This window comes from Aplysia californica, unplaced genomic scaffold (assembly GCF_000002075.1).
Source record: "Aplysia californica isolate F4 #8 unplaced genomic scaffold, AplCal3.0 scaffold00046, whole genome shotgun sequence".
In the NCBI taxonomy this organism is placed as follows: domain Eukaryota; kingdom Metazoa; phylum Mollusca; class Gastropoda; order Aplysiida; family Aplysiidae; genus Aplysia; species Aplysia californica.
In genome coordinates, this window is record NW_004797316.1 from 738,581 (window position 1) to 763,566 (window position 24,986).

The 24,986-nt window shown below is 38.9% G+C and overlaps 1 protein-coding gene across 4 annotated transcripts in view; it reads right to left on the minus strand.

Annotated features, from left to right (window-relative positions):
• Nucleotides 1-21,735: 21,735 nt before the first annotated feature.
• Nucleotides 21,736-24,986, minus strand: part of LOC101863326 (ribosomal L1 domain-containing protein 1) — a 38,924-nt gene continuing 35,673 nt past the window's right edge. For all 4 annotated transcript variants that reach the window (XM_035968211.1, XM_013079260.2, XM_013079263.2 and 1 more), the window contains exons 7-8: nt 24,744-24,910; nt 21,736-22,452 (exon numbers count right to left, since the gene is read on the minus strand). In XM_035968211.1, coding sequence (XP_035824104.1) covers nt 22,187-22,452; nt 24,744-24,910 — 433 coding nt within the window. In that variant the 3' untranslated portion in view covers nt 21,736-22,186. The remainder of the gene's footprint in view (nt 22,453-24,743; nt 24,911-24,986) is intronic.

Below are 24,986 nucleotides of genomic sequence, written 5' to 3' on the forward strand. Positions count from 1 at the left end.
TGAACCTCTGCTTTCGCATCAGTTTGTGAGTACCGGTGATAGTTGGGGTCACCAAAGTTCATTCAAAGTCTGTGCACTGCGAAGTATAGGGCTCCGGAATGGGGGGATTATTGATTTTTTTAAAGGTACAGTCAGGGGAGGGGTGGGGTTGAAGGCAACACCGGATGACAAAAACTTAACTTGGAAGCAAATTTTAGTATTTAGAATTTTGATTGTTACTAGAGCTTTCTGCCAAGCGCGCTTTGGTGCAGGCCTTGTGTGGAATGGGATCCGTCATACTCATCATACCTTGTAAGCCATCTTTTTTAACCAAAAGGTTCCCGTTTCATTGGATGGGTGATAGTATGTTTGTTTCATTGTCTTTTGGTTTTTTTCTTAGAGAGGTGCATACTTTTTTCTTCTCTCTCTCTCTCTCTCTTTTTTCTGTCTCTCGTTCTCTCTCTCTCGTGATAGTAAATTACATGTATTTTATTATATGTCTGTTTTTAGCTTTCTGTTCAAGATTTGCAGATTTTCAGTGTCACTGCATCTTGCCCTTCCGCAGTTCTTACCTCTCTCACACTGGAGCCATTCAAGTTATTACTCTACTTTGAGTATGAGCAATAATTTTTGTTTTTCATGTTTATTAAATAAATCTCGACACCCAAGCCTGTTCTGGTTCTAGGCTTTATCTCAGGCTCAAAACAAGATTCATTTTTGTATAGTTTATATAGTGAATATGATGAGGGGAAAATAAGTAAGAAAAGACTGAAATATGTAAGTCACACAGTATCCCAGTGCCACGTTGACATGTTGTGGACTGGATGTAATGTAGGCCTACTTATGTTTTTGTGTATAAATGAAGCACATGCTGTCATTGTTATGTAACATGCCCTTGGAAAATGAGAAGCTGCGTTGGCAGTCACCCTGGAAGTTATAGCAAACATGAGGTTTTGTGTAGATAATTACAGGCACCGAGCAAGTAATGTATAAAGAAGAGTAACAAGTGGTGCCTGAAATGCCTGCTTATTATGAGCTGTGCAGAAAAAAATGACCGATTCGTTCAAATGCACGCCTGTGTCATCTCGATTGATAGCTAAAAAGTTATGTTGCTGGGCAGAACCTAGCCTAGCATATAGCAACTTAAGATTCCATAGACCAGCGCACAATTCATTACGTAGATCTACGTCGTCAAGACAGGGGGGGGGGGGGGAAGACTGTGACGTGTTTGTATCTGTGATGTTCCACGCCCAGACCAATGGTGTCACCCCCCCCGACACGCACGCACAGTCACACGTGTGCAGGCCGCCCATCCGACCGCGACACACGGGTGCCAACAACGCATGTGTTGGTATGAAAGAAGACGCTGATTAGTGGCATGCAATCTTCTAAATGAACAATGGTTCAAGATGCAGGTGTAATGAATGGTTTCCGGAAGTTTGTGGTGGGAAAAAAATTAGCGAAGCCACGTTTGAGGGTCTTTTCACCCTGGAAACGATGTTGAATCGGAGCTTGCTGATTTAAGTGCTCTTTGAATTCTGGTTATTTTTATTGATTTTAAAGAAGAAAAAAAAGGGGAAATCCATCTCTTCTTGTTGAATCCGAGCTCGTTGAATCCGAGTCCCACTGTAAAAGTTTATTTCATGTATATCTGGAAAACTGGCATGAAAAATTTTAATCTTGTTTTGGGTGCAGTGCATAATCAAAAAGTGTATGTTCCAATTTATTTATGTGTATGGTGGTTAATGTTGCATTTTACTTTTCATTGTTGCCATAAAAGTGTTATTTATTTGCTAGAATGAACAGGCTGAAGTAAATAGCGTATCATCCGCACGGGTACGGAAAAAAGCATGCCAAACATGTTCAGAAAGAAAGTAATCTATCATTTTGAATAAATTATTTCTTTTTGTGAATCTTTTGTCTATATTTTCCAGCTCATGTCAGCCTCTTTTCATCACACGCTCTATGGCCTAGATTTCCCTCAAGTGGCAGTACTCTATGGGGGGAAATTCCCTGCATATGTACATTTTTGGATGCCTATAACCGTTCGTTAAAAAATGTAGTCAACTGTGTCCTAGTGGCTGGTTCTGTCAATTTTCGGTTTGTAACATTTGAAAGGAATATGGGGTCTTGTTATGAGATGTGGAGCATTAAGTGTTCAGAATGGGGTTGAAATTGTATGGGCAGGCTTGATCTATTAGATCATGAACTGCTGCTATGGGCATGTGAATGTATTTTGTTCTGAGTTGGACCATAGATGGTATGTTTTGCCATCCACATTGGACTTATTTGCATGAGGTGGGTGTTGTGCAGTTAACATATATCTTCTTATTATTGAGAGGTGAGTTTGATGCCTTTTCAATTGTACTTTTGTTGCATAGAATACAAATATATAAGTGTCAGTTCAATGTCTTGAAGTCTATGAGATCATTCTTTTTTGTTTCTTCTGAGAAGAAATTAGTTTTGAAAAAATTGATATTTTTTCACACTTGTAGTCATTTCTGTTTTAGCTCTGTCATTATCTGAAGTATGAGTGACTCAGTTTCTTGAACCCACACAACTTGTGCTTTGTTCATCAATGCAGTTTTGGTTTATTTAGTGACAGACCTCAGCGGGAAGCTTTGTCTCAGGTTCGCAACATATTTCTCCTGTAGGCCTATTCACTTTATGTTCTTTGCCCAGCTCAGCATTGTCAACTTTGTGTTCTTGTTGAGTTTGATTTTTTCCCCCTTTTAATATGTGATATATCTTATTTTCAATTTTATTTCATTGCTCTTTTCTGAAATGAGTGTATGATTATATCGTTTTATCTTTGGGTTCTTTACTTTCATAGAATTATATGATCTGTGTATGGGAGGGAGAAGTGAAAAGAGGAGACATGCAATAAATGATAAAAACGAATGGGAAAATTAAAATAATATATTTTTTGAAAACCAAAGATGTTTTATGCCTGTTGTTTACACTAAAAAATTCAAATTTGAAAACCAACCCACTGCTCTTCCCTTCTAGTTATTTCTTTGAAATTAATAGAGTAGATCTATACATTTGTGGTTGTGGCTTCATTAACCCTTTTATGTTTCAAGTGTTTAAAGTTGAAACCATTACAGTGGAGTCCACTTATAACGAGTCGGGGAAAAAACAAGGTCTGTTATAAAGACACTATTCTAAAACCCCGTTTTTTTTCTCCTCTTTACCGTTGTAAATAAAATACTGCTATAGCGCTATCAGACAAACATGCGAGTCAGTTATAGCGGAATTTTGCTGCTGCTGTGCACAGTGCATAGGCCAATTATACATAATGCAAAAACTCGCAAGTTGAGAAACTTGTTGGTGATCTTGCGAAACAAAAAATAAGAGAGCCCATGTGTGTCAACACTGAAGGCCGGAGCGACTGAGTAGGGAGGGTGTGGCATGCGCATACTAGCAGAATGCATCGCGTGATAGGCCAGCGTAAGCCTAGTTTAGATTATCGAGGCCTACCATGCCTCTCACTTCTCCGATGCGGGGATGAAGAGGTCACAGCAATGTGATGGATGGACCGAATGTGTGACGTGCGCAAGCAGACAGAATGCACCACAGGGTGGGGTGGGGTGGGGAAAAACACAACAGGCGAGTTAGCCCAGAGCCCTTTCTTTCTGATCGCCAACACCGAGCTGTCAGTCCACATCGCTAGATCTAGCATTAAAGAAAGAAACCTGATTCGATTTTTGATCAAGTAAGACCTAGAACTAGAGGTCATGTTGAAACAAAATCATCATCAGAGGAGATAGCAAAAGGAAATAAACAGAACACCAAACTCATAGATTAGGCCTACTTTACTGTTTCCCTTGAATTTGTTACTGGATCCGTTATGGCGAAAATCCTGCTACAACGGCCATTTTGCTCCAGTCCCCTCCCTCTCGTTATAACAGGATTCCACTGTATAATGTATTGATTTTGATTGCTAGTGGCTTTGAAAAATACAGGCCCACATTTAACATTTTTAATCATTTGGCGTTTAGTGCAAAGTGGGATGATTATTGCACATTAATCTTTTTAATAAAATATTAAGGAAATAGATTTGGCATCTGAAACTTTTATCAACATATTTGCTATATAATTATAATGTTATAGAGCTATAGTCTCCACACCCATAATAGGTTAATTTCTCAAAAAGAGGTGTCAGATAATATATCATTGATTTCAATGGGCACTTTAAAATATGTGCACAATACATATTTTAAAAAAACAGGCAAGGTTTTGGTTATTTGTGGTACAAAATCATAGAAGCTTCTGCAAGTCCCTTTATACAAAAATACGATTTATAACATTCAAAATAAAATGCGTACAGGACGCCTTTGAAGGTAATAGCGTCTACATTCATTGATTCATAAACAATTACATTTTCAATCCTAATATATGTGATCTGATGGGTAATCTGAAATAAAATTCATCAAGTCAAGCCATCTTACCTCAGGGACTTTTTATTCATGCATCGTTTCAAATTCTTTTAAAAAGGAGCTAGATCTAGTTTTTATTGTATCAACGGGATCTTGTGCTTTTGTGTTGGACTTACATTGGTTTTGTCTCATCTATTGATTTGATTTTTAATAGTCTATTTGACATCAAATTTAAACACTCGAACATATTTTTTTTTAGACTTCTTCTATCAATTGTAAAATTATGTAGTTTAAAAAAAAAGTGTTTTGCGGCGCTTACAACTGCAAAAGGTCATATGAGTGCACGGGACACATTCAACATTTTCAGTTTGGTAGGAATTAATTTTTTAAGGGGATCCACTGGTCAGATCAGTAAAAATTTTGAAAAAATATCAGTTTTCGGATTTTGGAGTATCTTAATAGATATCAATATCAAGGATCCATCTTTAGAAGCCTAATTCCTTATCAAACTTAGAAATTGCTGGAAAATGCATTTAAGAGAGGTAGCAATGTAGTAAAATCTTCACCAAAAATTATCTCTCTTTGTAGTTTTCTCAGAATTGTTTATCTGACCAGGTTGCAACACTATATTGAGTAGATCTCAGAAAGTTACTGTCAGAATTGTTTCAAATTTGCACACAATCTTTTACACACATTTCTCTATAACCTTACAGGAGCATTTTTGCTGTTTATGGTACACATTTGGAGTTTTAGGCCTTTTTTGTTTTACAAAATCTTAAAATATTGGAGACCTGAATGTAGTGCATAACAAGGACTGTAATGCTCACAAGTCAGTACAGAAAATTCAAATTTGGCTCTGTAAGGTTGTTCTACCTACCAACAGTAATCGCCATGCCAAATATTAGGCTTCTATCTTGATGAGTGTTGATGATTGACAAAATATAAAATTGGTTTTAAAAATGCAGAATCAATCCTTTATTTTTGATGGCTCGAGATTATTATGGCTAAAATCTTGAATTTTTTGCTTGGTAACCTTTTTTTGTACTATGTCACCCCCTTTGATGCAGAAAAGCAAACATTAGACCAAAAACTACAGCATTTGGGTGTTGACCATAGCTACACCCCCTTAATCTTGCTTGGATGGCAGCCGAAGCCTACTCCTAATAAGACTTTATCAATTTTAAGACCACCAAGGGATCTATAACGTGTGCACATGCTCAACTTGTACACAGGACCTCCGAGATTTTTTCGTCCTTATCCACCAAGAAGACTAGGTGTTAGATCTTATCTACCCTAAGATCAGGGGTGTGGCTGGAAGATAGCAGTAAGAAGAAGCCAAGGAGTAGCAGTAGAAAGGCTGCAGAAAGAGTCAGGAGCCCAGAGGAGGGGGCAGAAATTGGAGACGAAAGCAGACAACAGAACATGGTGAGAGAGCGGGTAATGAAATGAATGGAGAAAATTTTTTTAGCAGAACATTTTCTGTTGTGTTGGGTTTTGAACCCAGGACTTACTGAATGAGACACGAACACCATATCTCTAGACCACGAGAGCCCCTAATGTAAGGTAAGCTTCAAGCCTGTTGCAACGGAAGATTTATACAGTGTATTTGCCGTTTATCTTAATGTTAGAACCAAGAACTATGATTGCTCTCTTTTTTTGTCGTTGTTTTGAAAGATTAATTGTTCTGCCTTTTGAAAAATATTGATTCCATGTAAAAGTTGAGAGTCTTGCCCCTTTAATTACGATTAGTACATATCACTTTTACTATTACTACAAAAATTCATATTCATTGGAAGTTGCAAACAGCATATCTAAGTTCTTTACATGTATTTTGTTGCACTTTTTTTTTTAGTGTGCAATTTATGAACCATGACATGTTGTTTCATTTTCGTTTGTGAGTGAGTGAGACAATGAGAGGTCCTCTAGTCTTGTCTAGACTCTTGTATTTTTCGTGTCACCATTATTCTCATTTGCTTCCTGGCAAAATATGGAAGTTGCAATACCAACTCACAATGGGCATGATAATATCACTTCTCACTATTCACATAACAACTGCAACACTGAAGATCTAGGTTTGAATCCATGTGGGGTCCAGTTTACTCTCTGTCTTCTCTGGAACATGATCTCTCTTTAGAGTGGTGTCTCAGTGGGGGGAACCAAGTGCTCTTGATTCATGATAAGACTAACATTGTCTAATACATGTATGACGTCAAACTTCACAGCCAAATTGTCACTGGAAGTGGAAGTACTCTTCTGCAGAATTCTATCTTTATGGTACTTTATCTCATTTTCAGTCCCAATCTTTTGCCATGCTTATCTTGGTTTTTGCTCTTTCTTTCATATATTCATAGATATGAAACTGGTGTACAATGTAGGCCTACCATTTTTTAGCCACTGTCCATAGCACTGAACTTTTCAAGCCATTATATTTATGCTGTACTCACAATTTGGGTGGGTGGTTGGCGGGTGCTCCGGTGTGGTTTGCTCCTGCTTACGTATCAAACATCTATTGTCCCTTTCTTTCTTCATTTTATTTGTACTGGTATGTCACTCTCTCAACTCTAGTAACACCTCTAATCTTTGGCACTTATATATTATATGTATGAACTACATGTATTTGTGTTGCAAGTGTCGTAAAACCCTTACTAAAAACTATTTTTAAAAACTCACTATTTTGCAATGGTTTCTGGACTCCTGTGGAAGGTTTCATTTCTTCTCTTTCCTCCTCTGTATTTTAAAATGGTCTTGCTAAATTGACTGTTTCCAATAAATCACCATGACAGTATTAATTTACAGACTCCAGCCAGACTCACTCATCCACCCGTTGTGCCAGGAGTTGCTGGTTTGTATGTCTGTAACACATTTTGGTGCAGTGCATCTAATTTAATGCAGTAAGACTGGTGACATAATGAAAACCTTTTTTAGTAAATTGCTTTTGATTATCAACCGTTATGTGTATTGATTCGTAATTCTTAGAGAAGTTTGTTGTTCAACAGCTGTTGATGTACTGTACCAGTTCACCTCATATAATTTCAGCTTCAGTGTTAGATCATAGGTGGAAACAGATGGCTGATCTGCATACTGTCTGTTCATCAATGTTGGCCTGAGGTGCTTTCAGCTCTTTTGGGGGGAGTTTGAGCTCGTCACACCATCTGTTCGCCTCACACAGTGAAGTAGTGATCTTGATCTTTTCTGTACACTTGTATATATATATTTTGTATTCTCATGTGATGGGTTTTTCTGATGTCATCTATGCCTTGGTTGTGATGTTATGAGATGATGTACTGATAAAAACGATGCTCGAAATGGACTTTGCAGGTTGTGACAGCTTTCCACCACACAATCACATCACCATTGAAATGAGGCAGCTCTCTGTCAACACAATAACTCCTGCATTACCAAAGAGCCCTCTCCTTTTCACAAGTAGCACAACCCCATGTGGGACACCAAGGCGCCGAGTTTGCTGACACAATGGCTTCGGTCTCCACTGGAATCCGTGGCTGACACTGACACTAGAAACTGATTTCCCAGAGGCAGGTTCTGTAATAGTTTCTTTGATGATGCCTGGTAGCCGCATTTGAGCTTCTGGTAAATGTCTTTCCTCAAAGACAAATGATATCAGCAGATACAAGATCACTATGCTTCTACACTGATTTCTGAAGAGCTTGTCAATAATTCTCTTTTCCTTCAGTGGTCATGCTCTTGGCCTTTCCTCTTAAAGTAAAAACAAATGCTGGGGCTCTCTGATGTGCCTAAGCAGAGGGGAGCTTCTTGAGTATGTCCTCGTACTCCTCGCAATATGCAGCTTCTTCTTGCACAAGCACAAAAGCAAAATAAAAGTGTCCATGGCCCTATCATAAGCATAGAGCCACCACTGGGAGATAAGTCTCTGAGGCACAGTAAATCTGACGCCTCCAAGCCTGCACAGTTCAGACATAAGCTGTTTTTACTGGATGCAGAACCTGAAGTCCATGTGTAGATCATTAAAATAGGCCTTCCAACCTTCTGTCAAAAGTCTTGCAAAACTCTCCTTCACAACGTTGTGCACATGGTGACAAGAATCACCATCGATATCAAGCAGATGGGGGGCCTTGTCTCTCAGTCACTTTTCCATGTCACTTTGACAGCCTCTCAATAGTCTCATGACATTGCAGCTGTCGAACAATTTAGAGATCAGGTTGCTCCATGGAATAGCATTGCTCTCTATGATGTCAATAATTGAACTTGAGATCGACTCAGCATTCACAGTGTACAATTCAACAGAAGCAAGATGATAGATTTCTGAGCTGCCAGCATCACCCAGGAAACTAGCTAGCACTGTCAAGCCTCGTTTGCCATGAAAAGTTGTGCTTTCATCAGCTGTGAGGGAGAATGGGTGGTTCCTCAGTTGGCCTATCACTCTGTATCTGAGTGTCTTCTCTAGACCATTAAGAATTTTATATATGCAGCAGAAGTTTTTGAAAGGCTCTTTTGAGAGAGCCATGGGATCCCGGGCACATTCCTGAACCAGTGACACAAGCGCGTCTGCTTTTGAAAGAGGCAACGAATGCTCTGCCGTGAAAGCCAGGACCATAGCCTCGAAATTTGCTGTCCTGTCCTGAAGAGGAATCAATTGTTCCAGCTGCTTAACTTTAACTGAAGCTTTTTACCTCAAACTGTTTCCTGAACATAGGAAACACGAAAGGTTTTTTTTGTTGGTTTTTGCACTTCTTTGTCAGTTCAAAAAGACCACCTAAGGTAAAATTCATAGCTTGTGTAGCAACAAGTTTCAAGTGCTTCTCTAGTTTGAAATGCTGGATCAGGTGGCATTTTCCATTCCTACCATAATTCAGCTTGTCTTCGCTCCAATTGTAATAGGCTTGTCCTGCCGAGTCTATTTTGCCAATACAGTCACCAAGATTTTATTTCACTTCACCAACCTTTGGTAAATTGCAAGTGATCATTTCATCACACCACTTTCATGATCACTTATTCTTCACTTTTGCATACTTTAACAATCAATTTTTCACTTTCTTTTAGTTTAGTTTCCGCATCTTGAAAGGAGAATGTGGAATAACAATCTAAGTCGGTGTCACTGGTCACAGAATCAGCCCGGGATCCCAGCAGTGCTTTTGTTGAAGAGCCCAGAAGAAAATTCACAAGAAAACTTGACAATTCACCCCTACTTGGATCTAAATGCTAGATTCCATCACTGAAATCACCTGTAGACGAAATGCATGATGTTAATCCACAACAGATGCTGAAGACAAGAGATGGATGGCGGAAACGAAAATTGGCAGAGTGAGTAGTCTGCAGGGTTGCCAGAAAAAAATGTGACAGGAGGCCAAGCCACCATGCTCAGGAGGCCAAATCATAAAGCTCTGGAGCCAAATTGAATGGGTATGCATTCAAAGTGTAACAGGCGTAATTTCAACAGGAACCTCTTAAGGCCAGATATAGATAATGCTCACCTGATCGATTGCAGGCTCAGAGGATTCAATTCAATGCAGTTTCCACAAACAACTTAGCCTAAGACTGAGACTACATGTATAATATTTTCTTAAAACTAAACTGATTGAGTCTAGAATCCATCTTGGGCATAGACTATGACTACATACATATATATAAACAAAACGATACTGATTGAGTCTAGAATCTATCTTGGTCATAGGCTATTTATAACTATAAGCAGTGCATCCAAAACAACTAAAGGTGGAGTCTTGTCCAACGTATACTGTCATCGACACATTTCAAATGAACATGCCCAGCCTCTTGTTCTGTCGCAGAAGCTTGTGAACTTCCTCCATAGTCATAGAGGATATTTGAGTTGTGGGCTGCAATCTAATTTCTGGCTTTGCTATGGTGAGATGTGGTGGGAGAGTTGAGGGAACTCTTTCCAGAGGTTCTCGTCTTTCAGGGAGGTGATGTTTTTCTTGGAGATTGAGAACAGTGTCAAGTACAGATTTTGTATTTTTAAGTCTTTGATTAGGTTTCCACTTGTCAACAAGGACTCTATTAGGGTGGTTATTTTCTAGCCTTTTAGATCTTTCATATATTTCTAAAGCTGCCCGTTTTCTTCGAGTTTCTAATGGCTCAATATTTGTGTGGATTTCACAGGCCGCAGTCGGTGAGGATCTCATTCCGCCAGAGATAAGACGAAGAGCTTGGTTTTGGATGGTGTCCATTGAGTTCTTTGAAGTTTTACTGCAAATGTTTTGTAGAACAAGATTATAATCAAAAACAGCTCTGGTATATCCAAAATAGATGCCTCTCAAGGTGTTCTTGTCTGATCCCCAGTTGGTACTGGCAAGTCGTTTGATGAGATTAAGTCTCTTCATAGCCTTCTCCCTAAGATTGTTGGTGTGTTGTTTCAGGTTGAGCTTGCTGTCAAGTTGTACTCCAAGATACACTGGGTTATTCTCCTTTTTCAAGTTGGTACCATCTATTTTGAGAGGGATTTCTGCATTTGCAAGGTTATAGCTTCGCAATTTACTTTCATTTTCCATAAACGGCAATAGGTTCCTAGGGAATTTAGATCATCTTGTAGTCTCCGTCTGCTTATTGTTGTCGAGTTTCCAGTGTGCCAAAGGACCAGGTCATCAGCAAAAAGGGCTTTTTGTTTTGAGAACATCTGAAACATCATTGAGGAAGACAAGGAATAAGGTACAGCTGATAGAAGATCCCTGTGGGAGTCCTTCCTCCAGCACTGCTTTTGAAGATAGGGTTTCATCCATCTGGATCTGGATAAGTCTATCTGTAAGGAATGATTTAATCCAGGAGTACATGTTTCCCTTGATTCCCATGTTCTGCAGTTTTAAGAGTAGTCCTTTCCTCCACACTCTATCGTAGGCTTGTTGGAGATCCACAAACACAGCCGTTGTCTGTTCCCCTCTTTGAAATCCATCAATGATTTTCTGTGTGAGCCTGAAGAGCTGGTCTTCTGTCCTGCCTTTTGACCTGAACCCTGCTTGACACTGTGATATCAGACCTGAAGACTCAAGCCACTAATAAAGACGAGAATTGAGGATTCTTTCACAGAGCTTGCCAATACAGGACGTAAGTGATATTGGGCGGTAGTTTTTAGGGTCATTGGCCTTCTTTCCTTTCTTTAAGATTGGGTTTATAGTGGCTAGTTTCCATGCTTTAGGCAGATTTCCCTCAGTCCATGTTCTGTTGTAGAGCTTAAGAAGTAGCAATTTGGCTTTTTCACCAAGGTTTTGTAGCATCTCGTTGTGTACTTTATCAGGACCTGGGCTTTTTCGCTTCTTTAGTTTCTTGATTGCACAGTCTAACTCTCGCTTAATTAAGAAGTCCTGGAAGATACTCGGTGTCATCAAATCTCTCTCTTTTCCTTTCAGAACACTCAGTAGACCCCTGTCCAGGTCAATCCTTTTGCTGCTCTTGTTAATGGAGGCAAAATGTTTATTGAAGTGTTCGGCTTTTTTGAACTCGCTGGTGAGAACTTTGGTTTCTGTGTGTAGTGGTTTGGGGTTTTCTTTCCTTTTTTTGCCAGTGAGGTTATTTAGAAGTGTCCAAGCTTCACGTCCACCTTGATGTAAATTGAGTCCCTCACACTTCTGCGTCCAGGCTTCCTTCTTAGATTCCTTGGTGACAAGTTTAGCCTCTGCTACGGCCTTTTTGTATCTAATTTTCTTGTCCATATTTTTTAGATCTTTCTCATATTCATGTCTGGCATCATTTTTAGTTTTTGTAGCTCTCTCCAAGCGCTCGTTCCAAAAGGGTTTATAGTTGGTTCTGCACCCCTGTGGGATACTCTTCTTCGCAGCATCTAAGATGGTGGAGGTGAGTTCACTATTAAGGGCGTCTATACTTTTCTTGTCTAGATCATCCAGTTTAACTTTGTCCTCAGCTGTTTTTCTGAAGAGATCCCAGTTTGCCTTCTTGAAGTTCCAACGGGTTCCTCTTTTCCTTTGTCTGTGTTTCAGTATACTGATTTTGGTGAGAACGGGACGATGGTCACTAGATATACAGTCTAGCACCTCTTCACTGCAATTGTTGTGTAAATCAGCAGAGACCAGGGTGAGATCTGGTCTGTGGAGGGTCCCATGTCTCCTGTGAAGAAGTGTTTTGGTTGAATCCTCATCTTGAAGAAGGATGAGGTTAGAGGACAGACATAGTTCTTCAATCCTCTTACCTGTGTTGTTTTGGTCAGCATAGCCCCAAAGGGGGGAGTGTCCATTAAGGTCACCAGCTATGACCGTCTTCTTAAAGATAGTGCTCTGTTCCAAGAAGTTCAGAGTGCTACTTGGGGGACAATAGATGTTATAAAGTATGAGCTTGCTGTTGCCATACCACAGGGTGACTTTATGTGCGTCTGTGGGGTGCCAATTAAGGAGCTCTACTTTACCCTGGATGTCATTTCTGATATAGGTTATAATCCCTTGGCAACCTTCACATTTACATGGATAAGGGGTATACCCAGTGATGTTTATGTCACAGGATGAATGGAGAGTTTCTTGTAATAGAGCAATGTGGACTTTCCTTTCGTACAAAATTTTTCCCAATTGTGTTTTCTTCTTGTCCAAGCCACAGACATTTGCCTGAAGAATATTGAAGTCTACAAGCTTCTCTTTTCCGTAGGGGGTGTTTTCTTCTTGTTTTTCCATTTTCTCTGCTTTCTGATTTTCTTTTTCTTCCAATAACCATCCACCAGGCCAGCTTGGTTGCCCACTAAGACCTGGGGGAGACCTTGATTACCGAGGCGGCGTCTCAGCTCGTATGGGTGAATGCACAGCAGCATTTTCCATCGAGGACAAGACGTGAACGGATCTCGATTATAGCATCAAGTAGCTGTTTTCATTCTATTTCTTGGTTTGGTTTTCACTGCAGTCGCCAAATAAGAAAAGATTTGCTCCCCAGCCGCGTTGCTAACGGGAGTCGTCAAGCAGAATAGTGCATACACGACAAGTTCATGGAAAAATCCATGCTTCAAAACACCAAGCCAGAACTCTTCTGTACCCATCGGGATGCCTGTTTCTCGCTTTTCCTATCATCAGAGTTGATCTTTCTGTACTGCTCTTCCACAGTTGATGAGATTAGATGCTGAAAGGGCAGGTCAGAAAAGTTTCCTTTTCTAGTTTGGTTGAGGACACAGTTTGAACTGAAGAGACTCAGATTCTTGAAAGCATCAGAGGGTGTTCTCTTGTTTCATGTAATATAATTATAATAATCATTGCAGTTGTGCCCATAATTTATGCAATTGTCATCAAATGTTTGCAGAATATATATATGATTATATGTGTTTAAGTGTAAAAAGTTTCCTCGTGCATGCTTTATATGCTGACTAGGTTGGACTTGTTGTCATAATAGTGATATACCTTTTAAATTTACATTATCTAGTTATTGTGCATACTTTAAATAACCTCTTTAAAAAGTTATTGTTCTGCATCATTTATGTTCGTAATTATTTTATTCATGATCATAAGTAAGTACATTTTTAAGAATGAAGCTTCTTTACTGCTACTATTGACAAGCGTCTGTGGTGTAATGACTAGCTTCTTTATCGTCAAACGCAGAAGACGTGAAGTTGCTTCCCCACATTGTGAGGTTTTCAATCACTATCAAGCATCTCCATGCCTTACGTGCAGGATGGAAGCAGTCCGCCTTGTAAATAATTTAATGGGTGTAAAACATCTACCTTTTAAATACTTGATTTTCTACTGCTGTCAATGGTCTGTATGATTTGCAGTGACCTAACTGTGTCACAAATTTAAGGTGGAGTTTTACAATATCCCCATGTATCATGTATGTCTGTGCATTGCATGTTTTTAAGAGTTCAGTTAAGTATACCGGTATTAAAACAGTGTGTTTTTGGTCATAAGCTCGTATCAACTTGATTTTAAACCATAATAATACAAGCCAGAGAACTAAATTTCATCAGTTTGTCTTATTGATTTATGTCAGAGTCAGACTGAAAGAAAAAGGCTTAAAGAATGTGCATGGATCTCTGCAAGATGTTGAAAAGTTAGAAGATGATGAATGGGAAGTCTTGTGTTTTGTATTTTCTTTAAAATATAACTTGTGGTTTGTCTGTTTGAGACGTGCAAATTTATTTGGATCTGGATTGCCAATAAAATGACTCTGTACTGTATTGAAGTTGTCAGTGTGACGTTGTTTTTCACTCAGAAAATTTACAATTGATTGATGGTGTGTCTTCTATGTCTTCACCCTGAGACAGCATTCTTTTAAAAAATGGTTATATTTTCTACAGTGTACAGTGCAAAACAGAAATGGCTGCTAGGACTGACAATTAGTGTTTATCCTAGTAGTTGTCCTACTATTCCTACCATAGCATGTTGAAAGATATCTTGCAAATGAGTTTTATTTTGTGCAATATTCATAGCCTCAAGGTTCAAACTTCTCATTCCCTTGAAAGGAGGAATATATATGTGTCATGATATGGTGGAATCAGGTGCTCCTCAATTTTTGGGCGTGGAGTTATTGGTGTCATCTGAAACTGAAACTAGTGAAAGCTGATTTGTTTGCCTTGCTTCACATGAAGTAATATCCACTTATCTTGAATAGAACTCTAGATATCGGCAATTGAATGGAGGTGAGGTCACCTGGTTTCTCTCAGTGTTGAAGTTGGTGAGAAAATGTTTGCCAAAGTTTGGTAACTCCAATAGCTAAAGAGTCTTTGAAAACTGAAAGATGACACGTTTTGTGCCTTTAATCAACGGGTAAAAAAAAAAAATTCAAATGGAAATGTGTTTTAATATGAACATAAAAGCGGTTAAGCCATAAAAAAAAATCGATAAAAATTTCCAAATTGGCAGAAAAATGGCTGTTTCTCCGATTTCTGTATTTTGACGAGTGCCCGATTTCACCACGCTGCCTCACATATACAGAACCCTAAGGATTACAAATTATATAACTGGATCAAAGAATGACACCCCCCCCCCCCCACAAATTAAAGATCTAATAAAGGTAAAAGTGATTCTGATAATTAGATGCAAGACCTCTGGAAAATATATGTAGATGCTGAATCTAAAATTAATAAGAATTGCAACTCAGTTTACTTAAATTTTAAGGCCAGAGGCATGCAATATTAATACATTCTAGTACAGTAGAACATGATTATAGCGGCACCCGCTACAGCAGGACCTTAAGTTAACGGAATCCCCCTTTTTATCTCTATGTAAACTCAGTTATATCTGTGCTCAGGTTTAGCGGGGCAAGGAAAGGCCAGAACTCGGATACAGCGGGAGGGATCGAGCGAGATCCAAACAGACAGTCAACGGTGAGGCGATGTGATTGGCCAGTCCAGTGATGAGTGAGGTGGGGCAGGCGGCAGGGAGAGATGGTGCGAGGAGACGCGTTGCGTGAGCCACTCCAAAAGTGCCATAGGCTAGCCTAGATGCTAAATAACAGCCTTAGGCCTACGCTAGGACAAAAAGTAAACAAAGAGGAGAGCGTGTAGTGTGTGACCCCTGATTCATTGAATTGCGATCGCTGATGTTCATCATAGGCATACATGTATTATATATGCAAGCATTACTTCACCAGTTCTACAGCAGGCCTACCGGAACGATAGACAGCGCAAGCAACAAGACCGAGGAAAAGATGGCTTCCGACAAAGACAAAAGGAAATGCTTCTCACTCGAATTAAAGGCCGAGATAATCAACGAAACTGACAAGAAAAAGAAGACTAATCTAAAGCGCAAACTTTATTGATATGGAAGGGAGGTAATCAAGTGGACTTTAAGACTTTTTTGGTAATTCCCCTTTGCATTCCTATAGGCTATATATCGGGAACTCGCTTAACAGGATTTTTCTTCTCTAACCAAAAGTCCTGCTATAGCCGTGTTCTACTGTATTTCTAGCAGGCGAAAGCTCTCTGACTGCTGCTACAACTACTTCTTGGCAGAGAATCTAGATCTATATTGTGCTCTATTCAAGAGCCAAATACGGTAAGTGTAAGGTGAATAAACCAAAATTGTGAATTATTTAATCTGTCAGTACAGAAATTTCACAGCCTTACGTATTATTATTATCATGAGAAACTAGTAAAATGTGCTTAACGCAATGCCGAAGCAACATGTTATCATAGTGTGCAGGGGTGCCTGGTCACTGACAAGGCTGATTTGGCTTTTGTGTACATGTATGCATTTTTGTGGAAAGAGCCATAACGTTTGGCAAACATCAACCTGAACAACTCAAGGGTCTAAAAATGCTTACATGGAATATCAATTTCATGATTTTTTAAAAATGGTTAAGGGGTCTAGCTACCTGGAAAAGCTATCTTCGTTATTTATGCATCTTTTGAAAACAAACTTTCCCAAAATTTGTGGTGCCCTCCCAGAAATAAATCAAAATGTTTAAAAATAATTTAATCCAAAGTGTCATGTAACACCGACGGCCATACTGAGATTATACAATACTTAGAAAAATCTAAAAATTTTGAATAGGCTACCTAAAGGCATAATGTTAATTTTGCAATAAATATCAAGTTAATAATATTAATAGTTATAGGTACCTGGCTTTGTTCTTTTTTGTATAGCCTACTTCCAATATTCTGGAGTTTTTGGGGATATCAAAGTAATGTCCCTTTTTTGTACCAATTTTATATTCAGATTTCTGAAATATTATGTTATTAAGTACATTTTCTCAAATCCTGTCCCTGTAACTACCAAATCTGCACATACTTGGAAAGTTTCAGTACATTATCTTGATTAGTAGCTCAGATTTTAAGATTTTAGCGATGAAGGGTCTTTCAAAAATAAAGTTTTGAGAAAAACGCATTAAAAATGTCACTGTGTAATTTGAGTTTGAGGGTTTGTTCCTTCTAGAGGCTCCAGTACCATGCACTATTATTTCTAGTCACATATAAAATCTCATTTTAGCACGGTTACAAATAACGTCATTTATACATATAAGTTTAGTGAACCAAGTAGACAAAAATATAACAAAAAATGAGGAAAAGTGACCAAGCAGTTGTTTTTGCAAAAGGGGGGTGAGATCGCTGGAAACATATATTTTCACCTATTTTGTCAATTTTTTTTACCCAAATGGACCAGAAAATCTGATTTAGAAAAGAAAAACTGCTTTCTAGAAAATCAATAACATCGAAAATTGACCAAAAACGTTACCTTAAGCCAAAAAAGTATAGATTTTCTAAATCTAGTCTAATAGGCCTAGTTTGTTATTTTATCCGATTTGCAAAAATTGTGTCCCCCGGCCAATTCGCTGTGCTGCAAGTGCATTCACTAAGAGTAAAGTGCTTAACGTGGAGGGCGGGGGGCTGGGGTGTGATCAAAGGCAGATTATGCAGTGCTGCATTGGGCCATATGGTGTATGACTATGAGTATGAATTGTTTGGGTGCAAGTTTGAATGTTAATATATATGGATAGGACAAAAAAGCCCAAATTTACATCATATAATATTACATCTGAGAGTGAGTGGGATACTCATCGCAGCAGAATACAGAGATACTCGATAACAATTTTCTTCCCACTCAGGTCTCTTGAGTGCGATAGCAAAATGCCAACCACTAAACAACAGACGCCAGTAGTAATGGTAAGGAACGAGAAAAGATTACACAGGGTAGATGATGAGCTGTGCCTAATGTTGGTTACATCCCCATGAGCGTGTGTGATATAAGAGCAATTTTTGGGGACGCAATGCAATTCCCCCCCCTCCCAAATGACGTCACAGCCCTACATTGGGAATGTTTGAAACTTAATTCCCCCCCCCATGTAATCGAATATAGTTTTTAAAATGATAGAAGAAGGGTATTAAAATTGGTAAATGATCATTCACATCTCTGAGCATTGCGTGCATGTGTTAGTGTTCTTAATTTGAAGTAGGCCTACAGTGTCATTGTTATCCCTGCTCACCATGAGGAGATAGGAATAGGACTTTAAAGAGTGTATATAATTATCATTTGATGTTGGATATCGAACGATTAAAAAAAAAAAATGGGACAAAAATCAGTGAGGGCTGAGATAAAATATTTGTAATCAATGAATTAATGGAGCATGTGTGTGTGTGTGCATTCTCTTAACACACAGTTCAATTGTAATTTCCTTCTCCGCAAATTCCTTTCACTTTCAGACTGCTCCAGTGTTGTACTTTCAATACGTTTCTCTGTTGAACTGGCCAGCCTCCACGGCATTGGTTTTCACATTTTCAGTGAGTTTCCGAATGAAAAGGGAAATGTTCGGTGACGCACCAAAGTGCTGTCATGCGCAGAGGTAAAAAAATGAGCAAGATTTTTTTCTGCGGACAGACGAAAGAGGACAAGCTATAAATTCAAAAGCATTACAAACTTGTTGATTGTTTGTCTGATCTCCACACACACAGCTCAGCACAGGTGTACACCAGACACAAGACATTAGTGATTGAACAGCCGCCCAAAACTTCATTCAAGTGTGTAGAGTACACACACAACAATCTGGACAACACAACGAGTGAGTTAGCCTAGAGCCCTTTCTTTCTGATCGCCAACGCTGAGCTGTCAAATTGCTTGCGTTAGAGAAAGAAACCTGATTCGATTTTTGATCAAGTAGTAGTAGTAAGGCCTGGTGAGGTCATGCTGAACAAAATCATCAGTAGGGAGGATAACAACAAGAAATAAACAGAACACCAAACTCATAGATCAGGCGTACTTTATTATTGATCTCCCTTGAATTTATTCTGACATCGTAGTTTTCTGTATGGAAAATTTCAAAATTCTGTGCACAATATTGTACTCTCAAAATGACCAAATTCTGCAAGGATAGCGACCATGTCTAAACTTCTTTTTCCATACTGCTTTCAAAATATAAGTACTAATTAATCATAAGCTGAGAAGTAGCACTGCAGACACTGTAAATAAAATAAAAAATCCAGCAATTAGCAGCATACAATCTGTATTTTTGTTTAGAAAGATAAGCTCATAACATAAAATACTACCAAATCAAAAGTGTGAACCAAAAAAAGAGACACCATTGTATACCAGTAATTTCAAAATCAGGTGAGCTGGCTGTTTGAGCTGTCATTGATTGTCAGGAGGCGTTGAACTTGAAGATAAAAAAGACAGTTATGTTGTTTGAGAAAAATGAAGTCCTAGGAAGATGGGCAGAATATGTAGGAAAATTATTTGAAGATAAAAGACCACCCCTACCACAACCAAGCAACAATTATAATGGTCCCAACATTCTAAAGTCAGAGGTAGAGCTCGCAATTAGAATTAGAAACACCCCACAAGGAAAAGCTCCGGGTGAAGATGACATAAACACAGAAATGCCCATCCACCATCCATTTACAGAGGTGGTCAAGTACCATATTACATATGTACTAACAGAACAGTTTTCCGCCACACGTGTACTTTTGGTAAACTGAAGCTGACATTCAGCGGCATTTGTTTTCAACGCATTCTTTCCTTTAAAAAAAGCATCCCCTCTCGCCTGTGCTCCAATATAATAGCCGCTAATAGCGCATGCACAATAGAATCTATGGAAGGTGGTGCTACTGACTGAAGTGTTTTTAGGTCATTCCCAAAGGAGGGATATTAACATTTTTTTCTTAAGAACAGTAGAATTGTAAAGTAAATCGGCTGTATTAATGTCATGCTCATACTGTGCCGGAATAACATAGGGAATAGGGGGAACTGCTGCTTTTCCTTTCCTCATCCTTACTATCGTCATTTTCCTCTACTTCTTTAGTGTGTTTGTCACTCTCTTGTGAACTGTTTTTTCCGGGGTGCCTTGATAGTCGAAGCAGTCTTTGCACTGTTGAGGCTAGAGAGGTGAGAAGAGTAAGCCCGATTCCCTGTTTAAATAACTCTCTGTTGACATCCCCCCCATGGCGCTCATAAGACCTATGCAGTTGCGAGCGTAAATCTTACTAAAACAAACAAGAATCTAGATCTAGATCAATTTTATTGTTTTTAAAAAAGAGCGCTCTAATTTCCAGCTTCCGGTGAGAGGGAGATCACTCTAACGTTGTCAGCTCGCTTCAGTTTAACTTTTTCTCTCGCAATTCTACGTCTGAAAGCACAGAATAATAATGCCGTAAAATTTTTCAAAATTCTGCAAAAAATCAAAATTCCGCGGCGAGCGCTGTTGATTCAGTTTTTCACGCCCGCGGAAAACTATGATATCAATTTATTAATGGATCCCTTATTATGACGGGAATCCTGCTATAACGGAATTTCGCGCCAGTTCCCTCCTTCTCGTTATAACAGGATTCCACTGTATTACTAATAACTTGATATCATATAATCAAGATTATGCCTTTTGGTTTTCAAAATTTTAAGATTTTCTTAAGTATTGTATAATTTCAATATGGCCGCCGATGTGACATAACATTTTGGGTTAAATTGTTTTTAAACATTTTGATTTATTTCTAGGAGGGTACATATTTTGGGAAATTTTGGTTAAAAAAAAATGCATTATGGAGATAGCTTTTCTTGGTAGCAGACCCCTTAAACTGACCTTGCAAACCCTGATCTGTGACGTGCTCTAATAAATTTAATGGTTTTACTCACGATGGAGAACATAGATCTAATGGTCTTTGTGGTATTCCTTCAAAATCATCATCCTTGTAACTTTGATCTCCAGAAAATAATCTAGTATAACCCGGATAGGTCAAACACAGATTACTCGAAATCACGCATCCGTCGAACTGTGCCTGCGGCCCCGTTTTTTTTCTTCTTTATCTTTGTAATGTAAGAAAATTCCACGAAGCTCGAACACAAACACGGAACAGTCGAACTAATTACACTGCCGTAGATGTGTTAAGTCCATGTCCTTTGAGGTGCACATGAGACAAAATTATCATAATTTTTAAAAGACGGAAAAAGGCAAGGTCCTCAAAAAACCACCTCCCCCTTCTTTCCACAAAAGTAGCCAGCTGTGCTTCTTTTAGCGCGCTGCTCGACGCGCATGCCCTCTGCACGTGCCTAGGTCCTAGGCCTAGCTAGGCTTATGTGGAGTGGGTGAGAGAAAAGGTTGTGCATCATCGATCAGCCGCCCCACCCCTCTTTTCAAAGGACTGTGCCCTTGTAGGAGAGACAGGAAATGGCTGCAGTTTTGTCATTGCGTTGTTGATTACTGTTGTGATATATGTTTATCTTGTCAAATTGTTTGCTTTGACAAATTTGAAAAGGCACCATTTGATTGGTGCAGACTAAAGACCGCTCACACTGACTCGCGCACATAAACTGTCATGGTAGCGGTAGGTACAATATCGATCGAACTCGAAAGCATTGCTCATTGTGTTTCTCATTCTCAACTTGCCAATTTGAAATTTCAAATTCAAGTCAATAGGCATAGATCTAGATCTAACCTATCTTATCCAGGACAATGGTTGGACAGAAGGGCGAAAGCCCAGCTGTTGTTGGATTGATAACAACAACAACAACAATCCAGGACAATGGCCAAAATAAGAAAAATCTCTGTTCTGACCCAATCTTTATTGCTTCCCTTGATTCTTTAACACAGCCCATACCACAACACTGTTCACGTATCCCTTGAACTACGGAGGCCGGTCCGGACGAATTCGAGCTATCCGCGTTATACTGTATATATTATAAAATTGTGAAAGTTTGTCACTTTAGTCGGCTAAAAATTCCGAACCACTTAACTTTCGAATTTGAAAAAAAACCTCATGTTTGCAATAACGAACACTTGGATTCAACAAAACTGAAGGTCAGGCACGCCAACTTTGTTGAATTCAAGTTCCACTGTACTGTACTTGTTGTCCACCCCCAACATATTTGAGATATCCATGCTTGACTTTACGTACAATTTAAAATGCAGAAAATGAAAATACAGACAAATAGTTTATTATAATTCATCAAGTATGAGGGTACATTGACATAATATCCAAATAGTGACAACAAAATTTAGGACTGTTTCCTGCCTTTTGCCTTTCTTTTCACAGACTTGGCTTTAGCACCAGCAGTCTTTGCACTTTGCTTTCCCACAGCCTTCCCTTTCCTGAAGCGCCCCCTCTTCTGTGGCTGGCCCTCAGAATCTCTATCTTTGATAACTTCAACATCTCCACTTGGGTAAACTTTGACCTTGGCCCCAAGCAAAGTTGAGATTTCTTCAGCCTCCACAACTTCTTTGTCAGCGTTCTCCTTGGGAATAGTGACCTCTTGAGGTCCGCCTGGAAACATAAATGACATTTTTTTTAAATTTTCACTCAAACACTTAAGGGCTATGTAAGTACAAAGCTGGAAGCAATGACTAGCAATTCTGATGAGACTGGGCAACATGTAGGGATAAGTATTGCTGTCTTTAAGTATTCCTGAGATTTTGGATTTGTTTTTATCACACTGGCATCACTTTCAACTTTTACTCAATGCAGGGTAGCAGCTTGTTGTTACTAGGAACATAAAACAAAGGTTTAACACTACAAACTTTCTGTCTGCATACTACTATAACAGGAGTTAGCCAAACCTGTTCCTCTGTGTGTTGTGATCCTTTCCACAGCTTTGGGGCCCCGATGCGTTGGAATCTCACACTTCACACACAAATGAACCGAGGCTTTAACTAGCCTTTTTCCCCACCTATACTCTCAGCAGGCCTCCTCTGCCTTGATACATTTCTCTCCGAGAGGTCTAAAAGTCCCACCAGTAGTAGCTCAGACTGCTTTTATAAACTTGCAAACAATACAACTGAACACAGACTCACACTTAACTCACTCTCACACTTTCAGCTAAACAATACAATAGGCTAGGCCTAACCCCCCTGCCACAACCAAAAACAACCAAATAGACCACACAGCTTACGTATCATAACTCAGAGTGTTGGTGAAAATTCTTTTTTGGCATATTCCAATGCACTGGCAAGGGGCGCATGCTTTGTGAAAATCTGAGAGGTGTGCGACGACTATTTTATGAAAATACATGTTAAATTGAAAGTCAATTTTTATTGTTAATGGATATAGTAGTAAAAAATGAGTTGTGCTGCTACCCTGTGATTATATGATAATAACTGAGTACAATTTTTGTTTCTTTCCATTGTTATTAAACCCCCCCCCCCCCCCCCACCCTTTCCTCAAAGAGAAGGAATTTAACATGAACAAAATATAACTATGTACAAAATTATATATTTTAAAAATTGTCCACAAGAGCAACCACACACATGCTAAAAATGTCAAATAAACAGCAAAACATAGATTAACCCCTTTGTTGCTCTATGATGCACCTGGTATGTCACGAAAAATGTTAATAATTAGCTTTGAGCTTACCATGAACATCACAGAAGTTGGCCAAACTTACCCTTCCAGGTTGCCAGTACTATAAGATGTTACAAATTATAAAGATGTAAAAACCAGTCACAATTTGCAGAGTATGGCTAAACCTGGGCAAATCACAGAATGGACTTGCTAGACCAATAACACCTTCGTTGTAGTGTTGACTGCTACAAATCTAACCGGGTTATTTCTGCGCTCACAACACCAATTTTTGCCACTTGGGCAAGTTAACTGGAGGAGCTACCCATGAGGACCATTTTCTATGTTTGTTGCCCAAGATCAAATCTAAGTACACATATAATATAAGTTAGACATAGTAAAATCTCTTGATACGCAATTTTTTTGGGCATAGCTACAGCGGTTGCTATGGAAACGGCCGCCTTCTTGAAAATAAACAATGAATTTCAAATCCCTAAGGCTTTTTTATTTACAGACCAAATTTGACCAAATTTGGTGAGAGTATACCTGAACCAGACATTATCAGAGTAACAGCAAGTTTTTTTCAATCAGTGCAAAAGAAAAAAAAAAAGAAGAGAATTTTCCCAAGTATAAAAAACCTTTTTCTAAATTTAGGTTGCGTAATCGCTTGGGATGGAAAAGTATTATTTTTTTTCTCGCAAATATCTCTCTGTTACATTGATGGCAGCCTTGCCATCTATGTTTCCTGAAAAAAAAAATTTCATCTCAAAAGGATGAAAACTAAAGAAGGAGTAGGGAAAAAACTGCAAAAAAATTACATTTTTCGAAAACCGACAACAATTGTGAAAATTCACTATATTTATCCATCCTCATGTTATTAAAGGCAATTTACCTGGAGAATAAAGTCTTTCTCAACTGTATCCATGCTATTTTTAGACAAAAAAAACTAGTTGATCTTCAAAAATCAGCCAACATAAAATGTGCAGGGCCTGACCCAAAATCTGCAAAATCAAGGGTCGCTCCTCCCCTTAAGACAGACTAGCAACGCAATCAAAAGCAAAAAGCGATACACTGTGGACTGGGCAAATGACAGCTGTTTCAGATTTTTTTTGTGTAGTCAGCAATTTTGCTCCAAATTGGGAAATTTGTCATGAAAAGTGGGAATTCTGGCATATGCTGGAAAAACTTTCACCTAGGGTGGCATGTGACTAATAAAAAATTATTGAAAACCAACAAAATTCCTAACCCTTTCTAATCAAAGATCAGACTCAGAGACTCACCTGCTGCCAGGTAGATGGGAATGCTGGTTGACAGGGGCGTCTTTACACTCAGCTGTTTTATGTTGTTCCAGCCACCAGGCACTGCCTGAGACAGTTGGCCAACTGAAGAAATCACATTGTCTGTCACCTCAGCCTTGCCCATCTCGAGATTTGCCACAATTGCCAAACTGGGAATCAAAATTATGTTTCTGAATTTCTGCACAATCGAGGCAGACAACACATGTCATGTATAATGGTTTGGGA